General features: G+C 36.9%; 2 protein-coding genes across 2 annotated transcripts; one reads left to right on the top strand and one right to left on the bottom strand.

The window, feature by feature from the left end:
* On the top strand, positions 796-6370 carry LOC109831913 (glutamate--tRNA ligase, cytoplasmic-like). The gene is made up of 6 exons (XM_020399388.1): positions 796-1657; positions 2313-2409; positions 3126-3279; positions 3357-4483; positions 4561-5025; positions 5926-6370. The coding sequence occupies exons 1-6, from the start codon at positions 1434-1436 to the stop codon at positions 6142-6144; spliced, it is 2286 nt and encodes a 761-aa protein (XP_020254977.1). The 5' UTR covers positions 796-1433; the 3' UTR covers positions 6145-6370.
* LOC109831911 (nuclear export mediator factor NEMF) lies at positions 6468-23809 on the bottom strand. The gene is made up of 14 exons (XM_020399387.1): positions 23570-23809; positions 22665-22777; positions 22479-22575; positions 22256-22380; positions 20210-20750; positions 19690-19875; positions 18273-18566; positions 13241-13393; positions 12222-12376; positions 10143-10248; positions 9067-9984; positions 8897-8978; positions 7539-7910; positions 6468-6826 (listed from the first exon to the last, which is right to left on the bottom strand). The coding sequence occupies exons 1-14, from the start codon at positions 23672-23674 to the stop codon at positions 6642-6644; spliced, it is 3432 nt and encodes a 1143-aa protein (XP_020254976.1). The 5' UTR covers positions 23675-23809; the 3' UTR covers positions 6468-6641.

Genomic DNA, 24395 nt, shown 5'->3' with positions numbered 1-24395 from the left:
CCCCCCTCCTCCCTCCCACCATATCCTCCCTTCTCCTTCCCACCATCTCCTCCATTCTTTTCTCATCCTGATCCTCAACCACGCTTCATCTCTCACTCTCTTTCTCCCTCATTTCCTATATCCTCTCTAGTATACTTGCACCTTTACCTCTTTCTCTAAACTCACATCTTCTTATCTTCTTTCGCTTCTCTCTTTTATTCGTCCTCTTTATCCTACTCTCTATCTTCCCCCTCTTCTTCATCCCTCCTAATGCTTCAAGTAAAATGTTTGATGTTGGGTTTGAGAAAGAAAGAGGAGGAGATTCAGTTTTTGATGATTGAAGGGTGAAGAGAGAGTGAGTAGAGCAAGGAAGGACAGGGAGAGGGAGTGGGAGAGACGAAGAGGAAAAGTAGGTTTGAAATTTAATAGAATGCTTGATGTTAGGTCTAAGAGAGAAAGAAGAGGTTGGTTTTTTCTTTTTAAATGATTAAAGGGTGAAGAGGAGAGGGACGAGGAGGGAGAGGGAGTGGGAGAGAGAAGGGGAGGTCGGGGATTGGGACGGGAAGAGAATGAATGAGATGGTGGAAAAGAGAAGGTAAGAATAGATATGGGAAAAAATGGAGAAGGAGTGGTAGAGTGAAAGGGAAGTAGGGGATTGAAGGAGAAGAGAATGGAAGAGATGGAGGGAGGGAAGAAGGAAGAGATGGTGGAAAGGGAGTGTGTTTTGTACAAAATTTACAAATTTTTTTGGGGTTAATTCGAAAAATATGTGAGAGTGAGAAGTCTATATTGCAAAAGTCACTTAATTTCTAGCTCAAAAATTATCTTTAGCATGGGAAATGCATATTTGTTAGCGTAGTTGTCGCTTTTTAGGCTAAATTATCGCTGGCGTCACTTTTTAGGCTAAACTAGTGAATGAGTATCATTTTTTAGTCTGATCTGGTATTTTAGCCAATTCTGAAATAATAGCAATTTGAATGAAGCTTATTTGTCTATACACCCGCAAACCTTCCCTAATTGCACATGTACCCTCCAGTTGCCAATTTACCGCCATATCTTCCATCATTGCATATTTAGAGTCGCCCATATATTCATAAATGCCAATATACCCCAATCTTCTATAATTGCATATTCACCCCCAAAATCATTATAATTACCCTCGCCAACCCGTTGGAACTTTTCCTCTTGATGAACATCACCTTAAATATTTAGGTATTTTTAAATTTTATCTAATGACTTAACAAAATAATAAGGTGTACATTGGCAATTATGAGGAGCTGGGGGACGAATATGCGATTATGGTAGATTTTGAGGGATATGCTGGCTATTATGAGTAGTTAGGGTTAAATATGCAATTTTGGAAGATGCGGGGGAAATATTGGCAATTATGGATATTTGGGGCTTTATATGTAATTAGGGAAGATGTGGAGGGTATAGAACCAAATAAACTTTGAATGAATCGAGGGAGTACGTCTCAAAATTGTAGAAGACTGTACTGTGAAGAATTAAACCCTCTAGGGTTTCTTGGCTTCTTCATGGAGAAGCCCACTAAAATCTCGTTCGCTGGCGATCAGATTCCTCTGTCGGTGCTCGCGGCCGCTAGGATCGCCGGAATCGACCTCGCCGTCGACGCCTCCGCCGCTCCCGGCTCCCTTCCCTCGTTCCACTTTCCCTCTGGGTTAGCTCCTAATCGCTTTCCTTTCTTGGTTTCAATTCTCAAGGGGATAGGGGGGAAAAAAATCAAATCTTGGGTTGAAAAAGCTGAATTTGGTGATGTAAAGTAGGATTCTTCAGTGTAAAGGCTGAATTTTGATTGGGTCAGCTATCAAAATGTGTATATAATTCGCTCTTTAGATGAAACTGTATGGAAAGATGTATGTTTTTTATAGCACTTTGTTATGAATTGGGAATTCTTCAAAATGTTCCATTCAATATGCGGTGTGTACTAAGGGAATGTTCAACCTTAATTTACATGATTGCTTAACTGTACGTCTGAGCAGAAGAATAGATTGTTTTTTAATTAATTTGATCGTCGATGAAATATATGATTTCTTTAAGGATTTGTGTAATTTTGATATACCCAGGAACTAGTCTATCTCGAGTTAGTCTCCTGCTTGTGTTTGATACAAGTCCTAGAGATTGTTCGATCTCGAGTTACTACCTTTTGTGAACGTGTAACCTTGCAGGTTCGGGAATAAAAAGGATACATAAAATCAAGGCCCCGTATTTTTTAGGGACATATGTCTAATATGTAGGCGAACATATGTCTATTATGTAGGAGAACAATGTCACTTGACATTTAACATTCAACTGTTAATGTATAACTGCTTCAGGTCTAAACTGCATGGAACCAATACTCTTCTACGGTATCTGGGGCGTGTTGTAGACATCCCTAATTTCTTTGGGCAGGATGCATTTGAATCAGGACAGGTACAAGATCATGTATATACTTTAACATATTGATTTATTTTTTCCCACTAGTATAATGCACGTGCTTCACATGGATGTATTTGTTTTTGTATTTGATATAATATTATTTAATAAATTACGTATAAATATTTTATAAGTTATTTTATTGTACTATTATTAAAAAAATTTAAGTTATACTATTGTTAACTAATTCATGTAATAGTTATTTAAATTTTCATATTATTATGTTATTAAACAATTTATTAAGAGTATAATTATTAAATAATAATGTAATAATTAGTTTAAGCAAATCTATTGAGATAATTAAACTATTTATATTATTAATACTCATGCTATGTTGATATTTTATTATAATATTTATTAACTAATGACAATAATTCTTAATGTTATATGTCTTTATTTATACTATTATTAATAATTATAATTATGTACAATAATTTATTAAATACCTATTTTATAATATTTTATTACTTAATACACTGAATATTTTATTATTAAAATGAAGAGGTGCATAGTTAATAAGAGGTTATCAATCATTAGTTAAGAATTAATTATAAATAATGGTATAATTGTGAATTGTCAAAAAAAGAGAGGGTGAAAAAGAAGATCAAAAGTTTTGACAGGGGTATCTCTTTTATAAGTAGTACAGATATAGATAGATAAATTATCTCAACCTTCTTATTGTTTTGTTGCACTGCTTGATTATTATCCTGCAGATTGATGAGTGGCTTGAGTACGCTTCAGTATTCTCTTCTGGTTCTCAGTTTGAGAGTGCTTGCGGGCATGTTGATAATCATTTGGCTCTTCGGGCTTTCTTGGTTGGTTATAGCTTGTCCATTGCTGATATCTCAATTTGGTCAGCTCTCGCAGGTAATCTGAAGTTGCTTTTGTTTGATTTTCCTTTTGATTAACATCTCCTTTCATTTTCAACTTTATTGACGCTTCAGGCACTGGGCAAAGGTGGGAAAGTTTGAGGAAATCGAAGAAATACCAAAATCTAGTTCGGTGGTACAATAGCATAGCAGATGAGTATAGTGTGGCCTTGAATGAAGTTACAGGAGCATATGTTGGAAAAAGAGGATTAGGAAAGTCACTTGCAACTAATCCGAAGGGAAAAGAACAGGGAACCGACCAAGCTCCAAAAGGAAAGGAAGGGGTTGTGGCGAATGGAGTTGTTACTTCAAAACATGCTGGATTTGAGGTTGATCTTCCTGGTGCTGAAGTTGGGAAAGTGTGCCTGAGATTTGCTCCTGAGCCTAGTGGATATCTCCACATTGGGCACTCGAAGGCTGCCTTGTTGAATCAATACTTTGCTCGAAGATATCAAGGACGATTGATCATTCGCTTTGATGATACAAATCCTTCAAAAGAGAGCAACGAGTTTGTCGAAAATGTGTTGAAAGATATTGAAACACTCGGCATCAAATATGATGTTGTTACCTATACATCAGATTACTTCCCACAATTGATGGAGATGGCTGAGAAATTAATGAGCGAAGGGAAAGCCTATGTGGATGATACACCAAGGGAGCAATTACAAAAGGAGAGGATGGATGGTATTGAATCAAAAAATAGGAATAATACTTATGATGAGAATATGCAGTTATGGAGAGAGATGATTGCAGGTTCTGAAAGGGGCAAGCAATGCTGTTTAAGAGGTAAATTGGACATGCAGGATCCTAACAAATCTCTTCGAGACCCTGTTTATTACCGTTCCAACCCAGATCCACATCATAGGATTGGAGCAAAGTACAAGGTCTACCCAACCTATGACTTTGCATGCCCTTTTGTTGATTCCATTGAAGGTGTAACACATGCTCTTCGTTCAAGCGAATATCATGATCGCAATGCACAATACTACAGGATTCTTGAGGATATGGGACTAAGACGAGTGCAAATATATGAATTTAGCCGGCTGAATATGGTCTATACACTTCTCAGCAAGCGTAAACTTCTTTGGTTTGTGCAAAATGGCAAAGTTGATGGATGGAATGATCCTCGTTTCCCAACTGTGCAGGGAATAGTACGCAGAGGTCTGAAAATTGAGGCATTAATACAATTCATTCTCGAACAGGTAATATATCACTATTTCTTTCTATATCGTGATTTTATTGATGGAAGCTAACACGATTGGTTTTGTGATTTTTTTAGGGTGCTTCTAAAAATCTAAACCTTATGGAGTGGGACAAATTGTGGACCATAAACAAGAAAATAATTGATCCAATTTGTCCAAGACACACAGCTGTCAATGAAGAGCGCAAGGTAATATTTCACCTTGCTGATGGCCCTGAGGAGCCACTTGTGCGCATCTTACCTCGGCATAAGAAATATGAGGGCGCTGGAACAAAAGCTACAACATACACGAAGAACATATGGATAGAGTACGCTGATGCATTATCTATCAAAGAAGGGGAGGAAATAACGTTGATGGACTGGGGCAATGCTATTGTGAAAGAAATCAAGAAAGAGAACGGTGAAATCAAAGAACTGCTCGGAGCTCTTAAGCCTGAAGGATCCGTCAAGGATACCAAGTTGAAGCTTACCTGGCTACCTGAAACGAAGGAGCTTGTTAAGCTTTCCTTGATTGAGTTTGATTTCTTGATTAAGAAGAAGAAGGTATGGACAATTACATGTGACGCTACACTTTGCATACTTATTTATTTATTCTTGATCATGGTTTGTTGACTGGGTGACCTGCACTGCATATTATTCAGCTTGTTTGAATTTTAGCTAAACCTGTGTAAGTCCATATTTTCTGCCACTCAACATATTTTGTCCTTATACTTGCACTAATTATGTTTTGGAGTTCTCTTTCATGTCATCTAACTACCTACTTGTTCACTGGAAAGGGATTGAACAGTATACATACTATCTAGCTTTAGTTTACATCATCTTGGGAGCATGATTCTAACATTGTTTACTAATTTGCACACTATGAAGGGCATGTTTTAATTGAATGGGTTTTTGTCATATTAGACCATGAAATCTTCATATTTCTAAATTAGACCCTCAAATCCATTAAGTCATTTTAAATGACACGTCCATGTTTTTTTACACCCCTAAATCTATTAAGTTATTTTAAATAACACCTCCATTGCAAACAAATATGAGTACTTCTGGGGGGTCTACTTTGTCTAAAAAAAAGCAAATAGTATAGTAACAGGTAATAGGATGATATGGAAAACTAATATGTAGGAAAACAGTTGTGTGTGTAAACAAAGTCTAATAAACATAACTGTATTATATGGAAAAATACGATATGGAGGAGAACAATTTTTTGTACTGAAATATTCTATATGTTTAGTTTACTAAAGCAATCTACTAGCCACAAGTTACTCTCTTCTGCTTTCTTATACTAAAGCCATCTGTTTGTTTATTATGGTTCCATAAATGTTTGAGATCGACGTGCACGGATCACCTCCCTAGTGTAGACCTGTACATTTCTTTTTTGAGATGACACTGGAACTTCTTGTTTCTGTTTACAACACCAGTAACTTTTCATCGATGTTACCCCAGCTTGAAGAGGGGGAGGAATTTCTGGACAATCTTAACCCCTGCACGAGAAAGGAAACAGCAGCTCTAGGAGATTCCAACATGAGGAATCTGAAGCAAGGCGAGATACTTCAGCTCGAGAGGAAAGGCTACTTCAGGTGTGATGTTCCCTTCGTCGGACCTTCGAAGCCAATCGTTCTCTTTGCAATCCCGGATGGTAGGAAACAGGCATCATTGAACTGATATTATCGAGAGGAATCATGGACAACAGTTTCGCTATTATTATGTTTTTTTTATATATAACTTGGGCTTATTGTTAAAACATGCTGAAGTTTTTGAATGTTGGTTCTGGTGCGTGGACTGGCTTCCGGTGTGGTGTATCGATAAGACCACGACTGTTTTTTTTATCTCTGGAATCTGAGAATGCCTCCTGAAACGCTGTTTGAGAAACAAACGATTTCTTCCCTTCCCTGCTTTTTTCTGTAAATTTCTACAGTTCAAGTCTCGAGCATTTCTCAAAAGTAGCAAGCAAAATAAAGAGACACAGAGCCACAAACAAAAAAGGCAATAGAAAAATCCAGCACCTCTCTTTTTTTCCTCGTTCTCTTTCTGGGACATTTATCAGTGACGAGCCAACACTTGTATCTGTATGCTCTACATGACAATAGAACTGTTTACATTCGCGAAAACAAAATGCCAGAAATTACAGTACAGCCTCATCGTTATCCGACAAAACTTTGCTACTTCCCAGACTTCTTCCCCTTCTTTTGTTTCTGCTTCAGTTGGGTGAGTCCTGGTGCTGTTATCTTCGCATTGCCCACAATGGCAGCCACCAGTTCAGCATCCGTACATGCTTTCATCAGCTCTTTCTCTCTGGTGGTTACTTCAGGCGTATGACTGAACAAATTCATCGCAGTTTTGGCAGCTGCAATGATGCAAACATACAACTCGTTATAAATAGAGCGCAAAAATTGAATAATCATTGAGTTGCACAGTAAATATGGCTACAGACTATCAACAAGAAGAAAAGATGTTACGCTACCATGACAGTTTAAGACGTAGAATTACATCACTGCAACAGAACAAGTGTACAGGTGGTAATCAAGTGACAAGCATAAGCACTGCTCGAGGATAATCGAAAGAGCACCATATCGAGGTTACGAGAATGAGACAAAGAATGCCTAGAGTATGACTGAGGGACAAAATTTGAAAACAGACCCCTTTGCAAAAATATTCTCAAAAAAAGACCCGTTTTTTACTTTATTTTTAAAAAAAGACCTAGTTTTCCACTTTATTTTCAAAAAACGACCTACTTTGTTGAAACTGGGTCGTTTTTTTTGAAAAATATTCCCAAACTTCACGGGAGTTGAACTCCCGTGAAGTTTTTTTCATAACATGATAACAAAACTTCACGGGAGTTCAGCTCCCGTGAAGTTTGTGAACATTTTTCACAAAAAACGACCCTGTTTCAGCCTCAGGGCTGAAACTGGGTCGTTTTTTGCGAATATTTTCAAAACGGGTCTTTTTTTGGGAATATTTTTGCAAAGGGGTCTGTTTTTAAAATTTGTCCTATGACTGAGATAAAGAGAATAGGTCACTTTATTATCTCAGAATAAACCTAATAAATATGAACATACCTTTTCCTTTCTTTGCTGTGCCTGGAGTAATTTTCACCCGATATTTATATGCTTGCAGAGCATTGTAAGGACCACAAACAGGTACAGCATACAATAGAATATCGTCAGGAAGGGGATTGCCCGTCAAATAATCTAAATCGTTCAGCTTCTCTTTCTCCTCGTCCCCTATCTCATGGATGCCATCTTCCTCCATCTCAATTTTATCCATATCACTTGTTTTGTCCAAGGTTGTATCCTGAACATTTTCAGAAAGAGAACCATTGATTTTCTTGTTCATGGAATGATCAATTTCGGAAGTATACTCTGGACAATCCCGAGAAAGATGGCCTGGCTTTTTACATTTATAACATATTTTGGAGGAATCATCTAGACCTGTCATCCCAGAGAAAATAGTATCAGAAACACGTTGTTTCTAAAAAATTCATTGCAAGAAAGAAATCTAATCAAGAAAAACCAGGGTTGCCTAACCAGCGCATGAAGTATACAAACAAGTAAACAGGAAGAGAACCAAGTGAAGAATATGTTGGCAAGTATAAAAACACAAACTGAAGGAGAAACAAGTCAAAAGACAACATCCATCTTTAGCTCCAATATTAAATGGAGAATCCAAGCTATTCTTTTTTTTTCTTTTTCTTTACCAAATTGAAAGGATATCTACTATCAAGTCCTGATGGCGGAATATGATTAATGATTATTACAGTATATATTACTTGACCTTCAACCTTTTTTTTCATTGCAAACTCTTCACATAACATCAGGTCTCATCAGAGACTGTAAAATGCCAGGGGGAAAAAAACATCCCATGAAATGGGTTCCGTATACTCACCTCAAACTTGCATGGTGTGAAGGAGTTGGAGGTCCAGTAATTCTACTGTAATAATTATTTAATCATATTTCGCCATTAGGACTTGACAATACATATCCAGGACATTTCTTCTTCTCAAAAACTAAATTGGTTTGCACTAAAGAACACCCCCACCCCCCACCCCCCCAAAAAAACCTTCTCTATTTCCAAATTATTATTACTAGTGTCTATTTCCGTTGTTATATTCTATTAGTGTAATTGTCAAAATTAATTTGCCTAAGCCAGCCAGTGATAGTACTAAGTGTCTGAAAAAAAATTCATTTTGGCTAAAGACTGAATACAAATTTGAATCATAATCTCAAATATCATGCTATCTTTAGTAAAACCGTTTAAACAATTAAGTAACTTCAATACGGATAGAAATCCCAATGAATAACTTGTGCTATTAACTCTAAAATGCAGGTCAGGAAAAATGGTGCGTATAATCAGATAAATATTAAGCAAATATACAGAGGAAACTTTGAAAGAGTGAAACCACATGTTGACCGATTACCTGTTATAGGTTTGATTGATTTGTTTGTATCTCCCTCCTTGTCTTGTGACTCTTTTTCCTTTGTGAGCGCTTTCCCTGCAGACTAAAGTCGAACAGAATGATAATTGTTAATACATAAAACAATTCATCAACATTCAAGGGGAAAAAATTCCTATACTATCAAAACTCACCGCAAGCAAAGTCATGCGAATCTTCCTCTCTTCCTCATCCTGTGATGCATACTTCTCTTTGATCTTCTTAAGCTTACCCTTCTGCCCACGAGTGGCCTTTGGAATCGCTGGCTTTGATTTGTCACTTGTGATATCTGCCTGAACACCTTTAGCACCTCTATTACTCTCTTCTTTTTCATTCATGTCATTAGCAATATCATCACTATCATTCTTCTGACCTTTCTTCAATTTTCGTCTTTCTGCCTTCGAAATGTAAGGCTTCTCTCTTATTGTACCCTTTTTCCCATTATGGTTCTCTTTAGCAGGTAACTGACAATCATCTATTCCAGTATTTTTAGTTGATAATTTAGCAGAGCCGACACCAAGAGCTTCATCGAGGAGAACCTCAAGTTGTGGTGAAATTGAAGGTCGACTAGTTTCATCAATAGTAGATAGATTCTCATTATGAATCTTATCTAATTGGGATGCATCATCTCCAACAGTTCCTTCAGTGTAACCAGAAGTTTTAAGATTAGTAGCAGCATGAGATCCCTCTACCTTTACTTCAGAATGGCCACTGCTCAGTGATGAAACATGAACCAATTCCTTGTTTATGCCACCTTCATCAATGACTTCTTCACCTGAATCAGAATCACTCTGGTCTTTATGAGTCTCTCCTTCAATTTCATTTAGACTTTCATCCTCACCCCTTACCCTCCTTTCATTCAGATGGGATGCCAAGGAGCTCTCATCCAACCGAAATAGAATGCCAAAGCCCATGACAAGGGGATGTGGAGGGAGGAAGTTCTTTTTGCCACGTATCATGAAACTACCGACAGTAAGATATTCACCAGTAGGAGCTGTTTTACTCACTTGATGAGGATACACCCACCAAGCACTTGTGACAATTTTTGAATCCCACGCCTGGCTATGACACACCTGTCAAACAGAACAATTTTTACAATTCATTTCGTATCAAAATAGCTGAAAAAATATATGCTCAGAAAATTGAGTATCTTCTTAACCATGTTGAACGTATTAACTTTAATGTTTTCTCAAGAAATACCAAAGGTTTAAACATCCATTATCTTACTCACAGTGAAGCATCCTGCTTGATTCAATGTAAGAGGCGGTATGGAATGATCAGCCTTGTGATTTTTTATCACTGTACTAGAGGCTCCATGTAGCTCTGCGTGCACGTAGCTGTCTTGAAGTCAAAATAAGAGTCACCATCAACAGAACCAAAATCATGATTTAGGAGTTGCAAGGAGAAGGACAGAAAAATAGTGAATCAACAAGCATTCATATTAAACAAATATCATTTAGAACTACATTCCTCGCACATGTAAAAGGGACACTACACTATATGTCACTATGAAAGTGACACTATGAAAGTGACACTAAAAGCTGCACTCATGCATATAGGTAAAGGGGACGATACACTGTATGTCCCTGCAAATGTGATTTCACTACTGTATTCACGGAGACACTCGTGCACACAGAGGAAGGGAGGCAGGGAGTGGCATCCTCGATACCAAGGACCAAATTTGTTCCTTGGCAGTCGTGGCCACGTCCAACCACTCATCTAAAGGTTGAAAACTTCAATAATTCGCTTTCCATCCAACCAATCTCTTTACACGAGTGGTTGAGATGGGGCCACTTTACTCCTAAGGACAAATTGGTCCTTGGTAGTGCTTTTGTGTGTGGGTGTGTGCGAACATATATATTGTCCTCTTTTCAAAAACTTGAAAACAAACTATTTTTACTAAAAGATTAAGAGCATTCTGATTGGGTTAAATAAGCAGTCAAAGTTCAATCATTTTACTTACTCATAATGTCCATCAGGGGAAGGGGGGAGGGGGGGTGGTGGTGGAGTCAAACAACATAGTTACAGGATGCTAGTATCAGCGATCTGATTGGAAATCCACCACAAAACTGATACACATGAACTGGATAGTGGATTACGGGAGGAACAGTGAATTCGCGGGTCTCAACTTTCTTCACAAGCATTATGTGGTATCTGCTTTTCTACGTCTCAGCAGTGTACTTTGTCCAAAAAAAATTTCAAGGTGAAGGAAGTTTGAAAACAGCATGATTCCTCATTTTTATGGATCATTCATGAGATACCTCATTATGAAGTTATAAAAAAAAAACCGTGCCTGTTCATATTAAAAAATTTCATATGGAAAGACTCTGTTTAGATACAATAATATTAGAGTTTCATTCTTTAGATTATCTAGACTGCTCACCTTGATCTATACATTCAAATAGTCTAAAGATGAGATCAAGAATTGGAACTCTTTACAATGCATCAAATGATACCATCTATTAGGATTACATAATGATCTTTCTATCAAGGTTATGAAGTAAAGTTTCACAATCACTAGATCTCTCATTTTTAGACTAACTTGAAGATGTAGATCAAAATGAATGATGTGGATCATCATTGGGATAGCCATTACAAGTTCTCGCGAAAAAATTCACCATGAAGTTTCCATCTGAAAATCTTTTGTTTAGGGCGATCTAAAATAAGTACTTTTAGAACTTCATAACAGACCATCATCTAGACAATGTGTTTTTATTCTACAAATTTGTTAGCTTGCTCTTTATTAGCACTCTAGCGGGCTGGGGGCAATGTATTTTATCTTTGCATGTTCTCTTACTCAAGATAGGCACTTGAAAACACATTAACAGCACGTCATCTTGGATGCAGCAAAATATTTTAAGGTGACGGTAGTGCATCAAACATAAATATTGTACACAAAGGCATATATTGTTTGTAAAGGCATCAGATACCAGATGTAAGGAGTGCATCATTCGTGCAAGATACTACTAATTATCTTTGGGTTAAGAGAAGGTTGACACAGACTTTTTCTAGAATTTAGGCATCTGACTTTTTCTAGAATTTAGGCATCTGATAAATTATTGGGAGGGATATTGTCACACATAACAGGCCTACATATGGGTAATACCTAAAACAACCTGTAGCTATTGGCGTCACTTTCTTCAGTTGAATCTTAAATTTTTTATGAATCACTTGATCTTCCCTTCCTATTGTCGGATCTCAAACCCATAATGAATCTTTCTTATAAGAGAAATACCCAAAAGGTTCATAGAGAATGATGTCTACAACTGACCTGTGAAAACATTATCAAATAAATAAAAAATATACTTACAGATCCCCTTTGGACATATAACGCTTGACAATCATCTCATTTTGTTGTGCATCACGACCACTGATAACCAAATAATTTTCACTGCTAATGAACCAGTTGAATTTTTCAAACCAATGAACTTTGCGTATGTGAGTAATAGCAGCAACAGTCTTTTCCTGCACACAAGAAGGAACATATATATTAAAATCATCAACCAATACCCAAAGCTTTTAAGGCATTTGGTAAATTCTAGTCTTTATTTTATTGAAAATGTCACTTAAAGTGACAACTGAAGTCAGATTTCTGCTCCATTTTCTTTCTCAGTCTCACAAGTCCATAATTAACGAGGAATTCTTGTTTCTTTGTGTCAGGCTCAGGACCCAAAAGCTGATATTCCCTGATAATGCCATACAGGTTCGCTCTAGGTCCCTAGATAACCAAGTCACTTCCGTTGGTAACTAACAGGCCTAAACTAAATACAATTAGTGTAAAATACATCCAGTAAAGTTTATCTTATTGGGCCACACTCGTTCCCAAGCCTTCTTGGAATATAAATATCATAAATTTGATGAGGCCAATACTTCTAATTCATTTCTTGACAGAATAAGAACCTTCAACACCAATATTGAAGAAAAAAAATATCATATGCCGGATGAATCAAGCAACCAAGTAATAACAAAATGCATGCCCAACATAATGACAAATTATGCCAAAATGAAGACAACTGCCAGTTATCATGACTTTTTGGCCGTCTCATCACTCATCAATAAGTACAAAATGAGAAAACAATGCGAGCACTACTAGAATACCAGATGTTTTCAATGTTGCTGAGGTAAACAAAGAATTCATGGCAAGCCTTTGGAACTTGAGAGTAAGGACATCTCCATAAGAAGGAAGTTGTCAGACATATTTGTTTTACCTTTTATGTCATGTTAAAAGAAAACTGCAATAATCTTCCATATTTACCAAAATAATCAGCTATTAAATAAATCTAACATCAGAAAGGAAGGACAAGTTCATCAAAATTTTGTTGAAAATACCTGAGCAAGTTGGAGGCGTGTCTTCTTCTCTGCAGCTTTGAAAGCCTTCTCATGAGCTGTGATGGTTTTTTCTTGTTTATTCTCCTGTTTCTTCTTTAATTCAAACCAACGACATGCATTTGCATGTGCAGAAAGTGCCAAATCGACTTCTACCTGAAAACCACATTTACATATCATTTGTATTCTGGATTTATATATCTCCTTCTGCTTAAAGACATATAATATGGAAAAATACTGGTATGACAGCCCTTGAAATGCAGGAGAAAAAGGAACATCAAACTCAACAAGCCTCACTGCTGTAAACCAGAATGTTTCAGCATTTATTAGAAGATAGTGCATCATATTTTAACTATTGTGCATATACACTTTAGTAAAGTCAATTAGTAGGCAATGGGCCCATTAAGTTTATGGAATGGTTGATACAAGGGGAAATCCCTAATGGAGTCTAGAGTGAATTTGCTACACTTTCCAATTATCGATATCCATTTCTATGTCAAATTAGCTAGCGTTCTACCTAAAACGACTTTTGAATGTCATTAATTATTCTAGAGTTATTGGAGGAAATATCCTCTCAATGCTTTCTGCTTTGAAATAACATAACATGGAAAAATAGCCTTGAAATGCAGAAGAAAATGAGCATTCCACTCAACAAGCCCCACTAAACAAATAGATCTTTAAACAGTGATTAAAACATAGCGTATCATTGACTTTGGGTTGTAAAACATGTTACTTGAACAAAACAATTATTCGGACGAAGGACGAAAGATTTACATGAACCAGAAAGCTCAGTATTTATGCCATTTCAATATCTAATAAAAAAAGGACGTGTTTTCACCTATGAAGCACGGACACGGACACGGACACGGCGACACGGACACGGACACGACGACACGGACACGGCAAAACCCAAAAAAATAGGACACGATAACACGACTAGATTTTTTTTAATATTATTATTATATATAGATCAATATTGAATTAAATTCCTATTACATTTTCATATTTTTTGTTATGTAAAATGGAGATTATAAATAAGAAATTAAAGGAAAGTGTGTGTTGAAGGTGTGAATTAAGACGTCGGGATGGCAATGATCTCTTGAAGAATTGAAGACAATAATGTTAAAGAAGACAAGAAAGAGAAGATGAACATAGAAAAATAGATCAATTTTTATGTTATATTATTATGTAACTTTGGCTTGTATAATCAATGACAAATGTAAGTTATGTAACTGATTTGACGATAATACCAAATTTTAATTTTCATTACTTTCATCTTGAACATATAAAAATACAAGAGAATAAAGTTCAAGTTACAACTAGTTCCATGGCTACAAAATACTAAGTTATTAACATTGTAAAAATATAAAAATTACAACCAAAAGTGTATCCTAAAATAAAGTTTTCAAGTTGAAACATCAAAAAGATCGTTCTATGGCTTCAACTCCTTCATCCTCCTCAAACACAACGGCCTCCATCGTGGGCTCGCAAGAGAAAGGGCAACAACATCTAAAATGCCGACACCTTGAAATGAGTTGAAGGCATCTCCACCAATATCCCACATTCTTGATTCCTCTTCCATATACTCTTCTGAACTTCGAGAAAGTAAGCAAAGGTTGGTGTAAACATAAACAAGATCCTCCGCACGTGCTGGGGTTAGCTTGTTCCTCTTTAAGGAGTGAATAAAACCATACATACTCCAATTCCGTTCACAACAAGAAGAAAAACAAGGTTGGCCTAGAAGTTTTACGGCTAATGCTTGAAAATTTGGAGTACTTGGACCATAAAGAAGCGACCATGACTTTGAATCCATATGTCCTCTATCAGAAAGAGAATCCGGATCACTAAAAACCTTCAAAGTCCCCGCAAACTTAGCATATTCCAAGTTCATCGCCCGTCATTCGTCGGGGTTAGGATAGTATCTTCTTAAGCGCTTTGTTCTTTCCGTAGAGATCTCAAGATCTTGATTTGGAGCTTGCCGATTGACGTTCTCATTGAGCCATGTGAAATGATAGTACTTATGTTTGTTAATAACATGAATTAGCCCACAAGGTATTTGATTAATAGAAATATTCACATTAAAGAGTGAAATGTGAAATATTACCTTGGAACTAAAGAGTATGTCAAGCACTGAAGCGGGGTGTTGCTCTTGTTCCATCGATTCTCCAATATCTTGTAAACGACCTCATAAAAAGGAGATTCTTCATTATCCCTTTTACCCTCATGCCTATAAATAGCTTGTTTCACATTCGCAATCATTATATCCCACATATCATACACCAAATGAAGACATGGTGTATCGGTGTCGGTGACCCTTACCATTTCATAGATTGGGCCAGTAAAGTCGAGAATAAAATCTATCTTGTCCCACCACAAATCATCGAGGACTTTCTCTTTCACAAATTGAGCTTTTCCCACATCATCTTCTCCATACAAGCTCCATCGATCACTAAGAACCATGTCTTGGATGGCTCTCTTGATGACCTTAAACCTCTTCAACATAATAATCCACGAGGCAAATCTTGTGTCGGCAATCGATAGGAGCTTCATCTTGGAATAATCATTGAACATGGCAAGTCGCATAGAGTGGTTCATGATAAAATTTTTCATAAGCAATACATCATCGGAGATCTCTCTAATCCAATGTAATTGTGCATAAGCCACGACATTTGCTTCCCTGTTCTTAGCCACACAAATATTCTTGATAGCAAGATTGAGTGTATGGACTACACAAGGAGTCCAAAATATGTGAGGTTAGGTGCCCTCCATAAAACCTTCCGCAACCTTGCATGTCGAAGCATTTCGGTTATGATTTGGATGGTATTTTACGGTCCCATCTCTGTGATGCACTTTTCTAGCTTCGCTTGGATAAAATATTTATTCTTGACTTCTCCCTCGACATTCACGACATTCAAGAACATTGGCTTACCCTCACATACCGTCATAAAATTGATGATGGGCCTCATTTGTGCATCCGTCCACCCATCACTACAAATGGAGATCCCTTTCTGTTGTCATGTGCCCCTGATGGGCTTCATCAATCTCTCTACGTGAGTTTTCTCACGTTGTAAGATAGTGATCCTCATGTAATTGTAATCGGGAGGCTTGTAGCCAGAGATTGGATTATTTGCGACATATGTAAAAGCCTTAACATAATATGGATTCCTTATCAAGTTGAAAATCCCCCGATGAACATCCTACCAATCAATGCATCCAATTCTTCCCTTGCTCCCATGTTGAATGCTTGTTCCACGGTATTAGGCCCCTCCTCTTCTTAGATTCACTTTCACGAACCAGCATGCTTGCACTTGTACTTACACCGGTCGTACTTACAATCGAAAATGTAGGCAAAACTGGCGTCCAACCTCGCCTCTGTTTGATCCAACGTCCTTTGAAATTCTCTTAGGTTTTCGGGTGTTGATTTGGAACACATCTTAATTTTAGTCTCGCTTATCCTCAAGAGGTGATTTTTAACTCTTGAGTGTGAACTGGTAAACTCCTCTCTGTAATAATTACATCTTCATCTTCAATTTCCTCCTTCCTATTTGGTAACATATTTTTAAAACGAACATTTGTCATCTTGTACTCCATTGTCACTAGAACTCCCTTCTTGTTCCATTTCTCTAAAGTACAATAGCAATAACAGTAAATTAAAAAATTAACAATAGCAAAATAGTAACTAAAATTCTAATTAACAATAAATTAAAAAATGAAACCCTAATTAATTAGCAGTAAATTAATAGAACCCTAATTAATTAACAGTAAATTAACATAAAACAGTAAATTAAAATGAAAAAACAGTAAAATCTTTATATCTATATTCAGAGAGAGAAAGAGAAGCAGATTCAGAGAGAGACAAAGAGTGAGAGAATCAGAGAGAGGGGAAGAGATCGGGAGAGAGACGAAGAATCAGAGAGAGAGAGATCGGGAGAGAGATTGAAGAATCAGAGAGAGAGATCGAGAGATCGAGGGAGAGAGAGACGAAGAATCAAATAGAGAGAGATCGGGAGAGAGACGAAGAATCAGAGAGAGAGATCGGGAGAGAGAGACTGAAGAATCAGAGAGAGGGAGAGAGAGACGAAGAATCAGAAAGAGAGACTGACCTAGCCGACGAGAGATCGAGGGAGAGAGGACGAGCCAACGAGGACGACGAGGACGAGCTGAGATTAGATTGCCGACGAGGATGACGACGAGGACGAGCCGAGATCACGAGATCAGCGAGAGAGAGATCAGGATTGTGGCGACGTTTTCTTTTTTGTTCACGAATCCCAACCGATCGAGTGAGTGAAGAAATTAGGGTTTGGTTTCGGGTTTTTCTTTTTATTCGCCTTCTCAGCCGTGTCAGGAACGAGCCCAGCCGCGTCGGGAGCGAGTCGACATGCGTGTCGGGGCGTTGACGCGTGTCGGCGGCGTTGACCGCGTGTCCCAATAGGAGTACACCCTAATGGAGTCTAAGGTCAATTTATCTAACGACTTTGTCCATTTTTCACCCTAACAGATGCAACATGAAAGCCCTCTTATAACAACAATTTGACGAATCCTGAGCTGAAAGCAGTTAATCTCAACAGCAAAAGACCCATCAATACTCTTCAGGTTACTATCCTCTACTTTCATAAATGGAGGTGGGGGCAGCCCAGAGACAGAGGGGTCAACAGGCAACCATAAACAAGGGTATAAAATACATAGTATTCACTAAGCCATATAATGACAACACCTCCTCTTTAATCATTGAAAAAGTTTTTTCGGTTGCTTTTAGTTCCTATCACTATGAGTTCTGTGCACTATGGAATTTCCAAATGCTTAATAGAAAGATAAAACTAATATGAGACATGTCCTAAGTGACTAGTCACAAATGATCCCACGTGATTGCAAGAAGCCAATTTTCATATAAATATCATAGAGAAGAAGTTGAAGCTTGACTTCAAAATAAATGCACATAAAAAGGAACATGAGTATTTGTTGAATGAATGTGAAGAACACGTGCTGAGGCATAAAATGCAGAAAATGCGAATGCCAACCAAACTTGATGTAATACCTTGTCAACAGGTGATGTTTTCTCATCATCATCCATATCATCCAGATTGTTACTCAATAGAAGAGTAATGCAATTTCTTTCTAAATGGAGCTTATCAATAAGGCTAGCAACAGGATTTCCAGATTTTCTTTCTTCCTTTATCATGCGAGCCAGATCCACCCAGTCCATTCCATTTGCAAGTGCAACACGAACAGCTAAAATAGCTGCATCGACATCGTCTAAATTGTATTCAATCAGCTCTGCCATTTTTATAGAGTGGTCCACTTCCTTCTTCAGCATATGCACACGATTTTCCTGCAGCAAACACAAACCATAGATGAGAAGAAACCCAAACCAAAAGGAGCCAAATTGCAGAAAGCTGATGATAGAGCTTCTGTCACGTTGATGAGTTCAGAGAAAGATTCATAAGAAACAAGAGTGTAGTAGGACATTACTGTGAGCAAGTACATGCGCACAGTAGAAGCAAAACACAACTATAAAGTGTATGCTAATGGTAATGCATTTGTGATTGGTAATAATATTGCATTTACGATATCGTGATAAGACTGAAATAATATAGCTCTAAAATAGAAATGTGAAAAAGCTTCAAAAGCTAAAAGACCAAAATTACCACTCCTAGGACAAAATACATGAAGAGTGGCTACAGAAAAATTATGAGAATAAACTAGGGTCCTCTCCACTAATGATGAGATTAAGCGCATGAGTGATGAAGTAGGAGAGTAAAATTAGAAACATGATTATGGAGTGCCAAGTACCATGTGATTGCAGAAATCCACGAAGTTAGATGGAAAATTTTATAAGATGGATCCATGACAAGCTATCCTTCAAGACATAAATGTTTGCTGGGTGATTAGAAATGTCCAAGAAAGTCAATGAAGCCAAAATGAAAGCTAAGATGGCTAGACCACAAGCACTCACATAAAAATAGAGGTAGAGATTAAGGAAAAATAAGGGGAGTTTCTTCAGAAGGTATGTAAATGAGCAACAGTGAAAGATAATCATGCTACTTAGAATTGATGAGACTGAAACTGAAGGAACAGTCGGGATAAGTTTAGCCTGAACAAACATCAATTAGACAGTCAAAAAATTTTGATATGGTACATGATATTTTAGAACAGATGGCGCTTTGGCATAGCTTGATGGAAACAAATACAGAATGGGTTTAAAGATTTTTCCGTTGCTCTTGTTGTTGTTGTCGTTGTTGTTGTAAAGGCAATGTTAAATGCATGAATACAATAGTTGATTGAAGGGAAGCAAACACTAGTAGAGAGAAATGATAGTGACAACAGCCAAAAAATCATAAGTTACATAAATTTTCACAATCAATATGAGTCATAATAAATACATCTCCGTGAAGCAGCTGAAGTATTTGCTATGGGTGTTAATCTTTTCAAACAAAAGGATATGAAATAAGTACCTGATCCAATCGAATTTTGTTAAGCTTTTGCACAACAGAACCCTCCTTTGCCTTTTGCTGCTGTTCTACTCTTTGACTTTCAAGTTTACTATAATATTCATCTACTGCAGCATCAAATGTCTCAAACTTCATACATTCCCTCGACTTAAACTGATTCAGCAGAATTGGGCAGAACTCATCATAGGCCTGCATATGCAACCATGATAGAGATCAAGGCATGCTAAAGAAGGAAGAAGGATTTCTAACTCTACCATGAAACTGTCAAATCTGCAGACTGCTGTATTGATACCAGAAAATGAGACCCAACACAGCCACCAAGATTTCACACCTTGGATAAATTGATATGAGAAACTATCCAGAAAAGGACATTTTCTAAATAAAAAAAAGTTCAATTGTGTGATCAGTATAAGCATTTAATATAAATAACATGGACCAGTTGTAGGATAGAGATGGGGAGATCTTGTCACAATATCAGACAAAATAGAACTGCAAAACTATGGAAAGAGAAATTCCACCTAACCTTATTCACAGTAGAATCCTGAAGGGGGGCAAAATCCTTCTTCTCGACGGTTTTATTCTGCATCAGAATATAACCCTCCGGAACTTTTTCGCCAGATAAAATGTCTGTAAGCCAGTCCTCAAATCTGGTGATTGCTTTCATCAAAGCCTGAATAATTCCCTCATCAATTTTACTATTCTCATCATCTCCAACTTTCATATTAGGAAGCAGACCAGCATCCAATATGATATGCTCCGTGAGTGCTGGTCCATAGCTTAATGCTTCCCCAAGAATGGTCTTCAAAGTAGCTTTACTAGACTTTTTACCATCATTGCCTTTCTTATTTGAAACAGGTAAGTCGTTTTTCATGGTGCCCTTTACAGCTTTCAGTGTAATAGAAGGATTTTCATTGGCATTAACTTCAGATGATCCATCACCATCATATGTCTTGCTACAAGTAAGTGACGCTTTTAACTTTGCAAAGTCAGTCCTTTCAAAAATGCGGCAAGCTTCAATGGGGTAACGATGGCGTGACATAATTGCCAATCCCTTATCATCGTCTCTACAGAAAACAAGCTCACATCATATAAAGGCCCATTTTGTAACTTCAATACGTTCAGTTTCCAGAAAGTAACTTCATTGAATACAAATTGCAGTGAAATAATAGAGATGCAATACCAAACACATAAGGTTGAAAAACAGTACAAATTCTGTATTTGTGAATAAACCTAAAAAATATGAAGAGGTGCCTATGCATTCAAAATTCCATAAAGAAGCATCCTTCACCCAAAAACAGTGAGGCCTGCATTTAAATCTATAAAATCTTAATAGCAGTTTTGATATCCATAATGTTCATGCAAAGTTCAGCAGTCACTGAAACACATATGGTGATGGTGTAAACAATACACCAATTCTTTAGGACAATAATTATGAAATTCATATTTATGTGTCTCAATATCAATCTTCTGCACTACGTATAAATATTATTCTTTGTAGGGTATTTTGAATTTATAAATTATATAGTGTTTCGGGTAAAATTATTTCCTATAAAACATTCCAATGTGTGAACCTATTGCAAAAGCAAACTTATAAACAACTTAGAATGAGAACACTGGAAACTCGAAAAAAAATTTAGGGTCCTGCTCAATATATGTGTTGCAGTTTAAAAAGCAAATCATGTGTGTATGTATAAACAGAAATCAGAGTCAAATGAAATAGAGTGACCAAGCTTAAATTCAGGCGCCACAAACTGGTTTAAATTGGAAAATTGCAATTAGTAAGAGACACTGCGTAATGAATTACGAAAGGATATTGCATATATTCACAACTTGATGGACAAATATATCCAAAAATGGCCATTTTAATAACCATTCACCTTGATAAATAAAGAGGAATTCATTCATCATAAATGTGTGGGATATTTGAAGTGAAGAAGTGCCCTCAAAGTATTAAACAATAATGAAATAGGCATAGCCATGAAGTTGAAGAGAAATTTTTATTAAAAGGCTACACAATGATATGAATGGTGGCCAGTTAAGAAGAAACAAGACCAGAAATTGGAGTAGATAAAATGTGATTCAAATGGATAAGAAATATTATACTAAATGGAAATGAGATTCAAATGGATAAGAAATATTATACTAAATGGACAAGACTGACAGTGTCTGTGATAGATAAGAATGAAATTGTGATTGACAAGGATGAGTAGATCCATGAGCAGTTAAACACCATAAGATGATGATTGTGCTAGTTAGAAGGTAGGAGACCATGCGATTTTAGTTGGAGAATCAGCTAGGATGGGAAGGTCAGACTAAACTGGACATGGTTGAGGGAGTGACAAAAGACTGATTCATGTTAGCTGAAGCTGTTGAAACCATTTCTTTGAGATAAAAGGTTTGTTTTTATCGAACAGTGGGAGCTTCACATATAAGGTCTTACGAATATATGAAGTATTAAGTATCTCTAAAATTCACCACAAATATTTGCATGTGTTGATCCCATCAAATAACCTTAGGATAGCAATTAATCATGAAACATGACTCATATGGAAAATTAGCAAGAACGCACCTATGAGACCGAAGAAGAGTCAAGACTGTGTATTCAGAATCTGTCAAAATAATATTTCCTTGAGCATATAACTCAAGAATAACATAATGTGCATTGGCACCCAAGCCAAACTGAAAAAGAATAATCTGTAAACACAATGAAAACAGTTCATCACTATTAAAATAATTTCAAGAGATGTTGACTAAAGTTTAAAAAAATGAAGGAGCAGTTTCAAGGTACTTACCCGATCATATCCGAGTTGTCGCACATCTTCAAGCCTTCTTGTCCGTATGTGCTTCCGTAACTTTAGAGTAAATCCTGAAGGAGTTGTATGCTTGTCCCTACAGAGTGGTAGGATGTTGTCAATCAGGAACCTCACAAGTGACACGCACTAGTAACAAGGTAAATACAGCAAATAAGATGGGCTTACCGAACGTATTCAGTAGTGTGCAACCTGGCACCACTTTCCATCAGCAACAGAACCTTTTCACTTTCCCCAGACTCGGTAATACCACTACTGTTCATCAGCTTGAACAGATAAGTCTGCGACAATAACAGACAGCAAATGTCACCATAGGAACGATGGTTCACTTCTATCCTATTTTTTAGTTTATAGACATTTAAACCTAAATTATAACTGATGCTTTTGAAAGCATTAACTATGAAGGACCAAAGAATATATGAATGAAAGAGGACATGTTTTTATTCTTAGTTGTCCTCCACGGGGGCATTGCTTAGAGCACACGTTGTCAAAACAACCAAACATCCACAAATATTAAAAATTTTCCCCCAATTTTGACCAGTTAGTTTTATTTTTGTCCAAGCAAAGCCAACTAAACACCTATTTGCAAAAATTTTGACAATTTAAAATAATATCCAACTAGAAGCAATAAACACATCAGAAAATTCTTCTTCCTACTATTATTCCCACAATAATATTGTAAACTCAAACTCCACCTTCACAAATGAGTGTTAGGATTTAAGATTCCAAGTATTTTTTTTTCCCTTTCAAATTCAACATTGAATTAGGGCCACAAAAACAAACTATAGCAGAAACCGATCTTCAAATTAGAGTTAGGGCCAGGATTTCGATGAAGCGATGGATTAGGCCTAGGGTTTAGCATTCACGTATTACGCTCCCAAATCATGCCAAGTAGGAAACCGAAACAGGAATTGATCTTGACACTAGGGTTAGGGTTTCGATAAGGTGACTGGATTACCAAACACAGTTAAGCAATCAGACCTAGGGTTTAGCATCCATGTGTATGCCTGATAGACAGACTGACACAGGGATTGGTATTGAAAAACTAGGGTTAGGGTTAGGGTTAGAAATACCTTGGGGGTGATGTCGTAGACGTTGGAGCAGCGCATGCCGATGAGCTTGCGGAGGCACTTCACCTCCGCCGCCACGTCGGCCGTGTTCATTCGAACCTTCACCATTCTTCTTCTTCTTCAAGATTTCTCCAAACCCTACGTACGTAGCAAAAAGATCGTCTCTTTTTTTTCCTTTAATTTATTTTTTGGCTTCGATTTCTGATGGAGAGAGTGAGGGCAGGGAAACGAGAGACGAGAGAAGAAGGAAGCGGAGGGTTTATAGACAAGGAGGGAGCAGAGCTGGACCGGTCCGGTTTAGAGTAGGGTTTTTGACCGGTTCAGTGGGTCAAGGAGGCTTGAACCCATATGATCATTTTACCTTGAAAATAAAAATGATAATTGTCTTTTAAGGAAAGTTTAAAATGAAAAAAAAATCCAACCCTAAGAACGAACAGGGAAATACTACAATCAAAGGAAATATTCAGATTTATCGTTTTTCGCCTTGAAAACTTTTCATGGGATGTTGAATTATAAAATATTGTGGAAATTAATTCAATATAATAATATGTTGGATTAAAGAAAATAAGTTTTTTTGGCGATATAGAAAGTTTTTTTTTCTTTATTTTTTTTATTTCACTTTAAGAGTTTATTGATTTAATGAATGATAATTAATGAGTGATTATTTTTTGAGATATTTAAATTATAAGGTCTCTGTATTTTAGTCTCCTACCAGACATTAAATTTGGTCTTGTTTATATCTTCACTCACAGAGGTTGAGTTGTTCGAGGGGAGTAATTGGATAAATATAGGCATCCTTTTTTACCTATTATCACAAGTATATCGTGTT

Source organism: Asparagus officinalis, chromosome 2 (assembly GCF_001876935.1).
Source record: "Asparagus officinalis chromosome 2, Aspof.V1, whole genome shotgun sequence".
In the NCBI taxonomy this organism is placed as follows: Eukaryota; Viridiplantae; Streptophyta; class Magnoliopsida; order Asparagales; family Asparagaceae; genus Asparagus; species Asparagus officinalis.
Note: the sequence above shows the minus strand (reverse complement) of the source record. Positions and strands in the feature narration are given on the sequence as shown.

Bases quoted from the DNA above. Each gene is read 5' to 3' on its own strand.
- LOC109831911 (XM_020399387.1), bottom strand. From the start codon at position 23,674: ATGGTGAAGGTTCGAATGAACACGGCCGACGTGGCGGCGGAGGTGAAG. The intron at 22,576-22,664 runs GTAAGCCCATCT...ACCACTCTGTAG, and splicing joins CACACTACTGAATACGTTCG to GGACAAGCATACAACTCCTT. The intron at 10,249-12,221 runs GTAAGTATATTT...ACTTCAAGACAG, and splicing joins TATATGTCCAAAGGGGATCT to CTACGTGCACGCAGAGCTAC.
- LOC109831913 (XM_020399388.1), top strand. From the start codon at position 1,434: ATGAATCGAGGGAGTACGTCTCAAAATTGTAGAAGACTGTACTGTGAA. The intron at 2,410-3,125 runs GTACAAGATCAT...ATTATCCTGCAG, and splicing joins ATGCATTTGAATCAGGACAG to ATTGATGAGTGGCTTGAGTA. The intron at 5,026-5,925 runs GTATGGACAATT...ATGTTACCCCAG, and splicing joins TCTTGATTAAGAAGAAGAAG to CTTGAAGAGGGGGAGGAATT.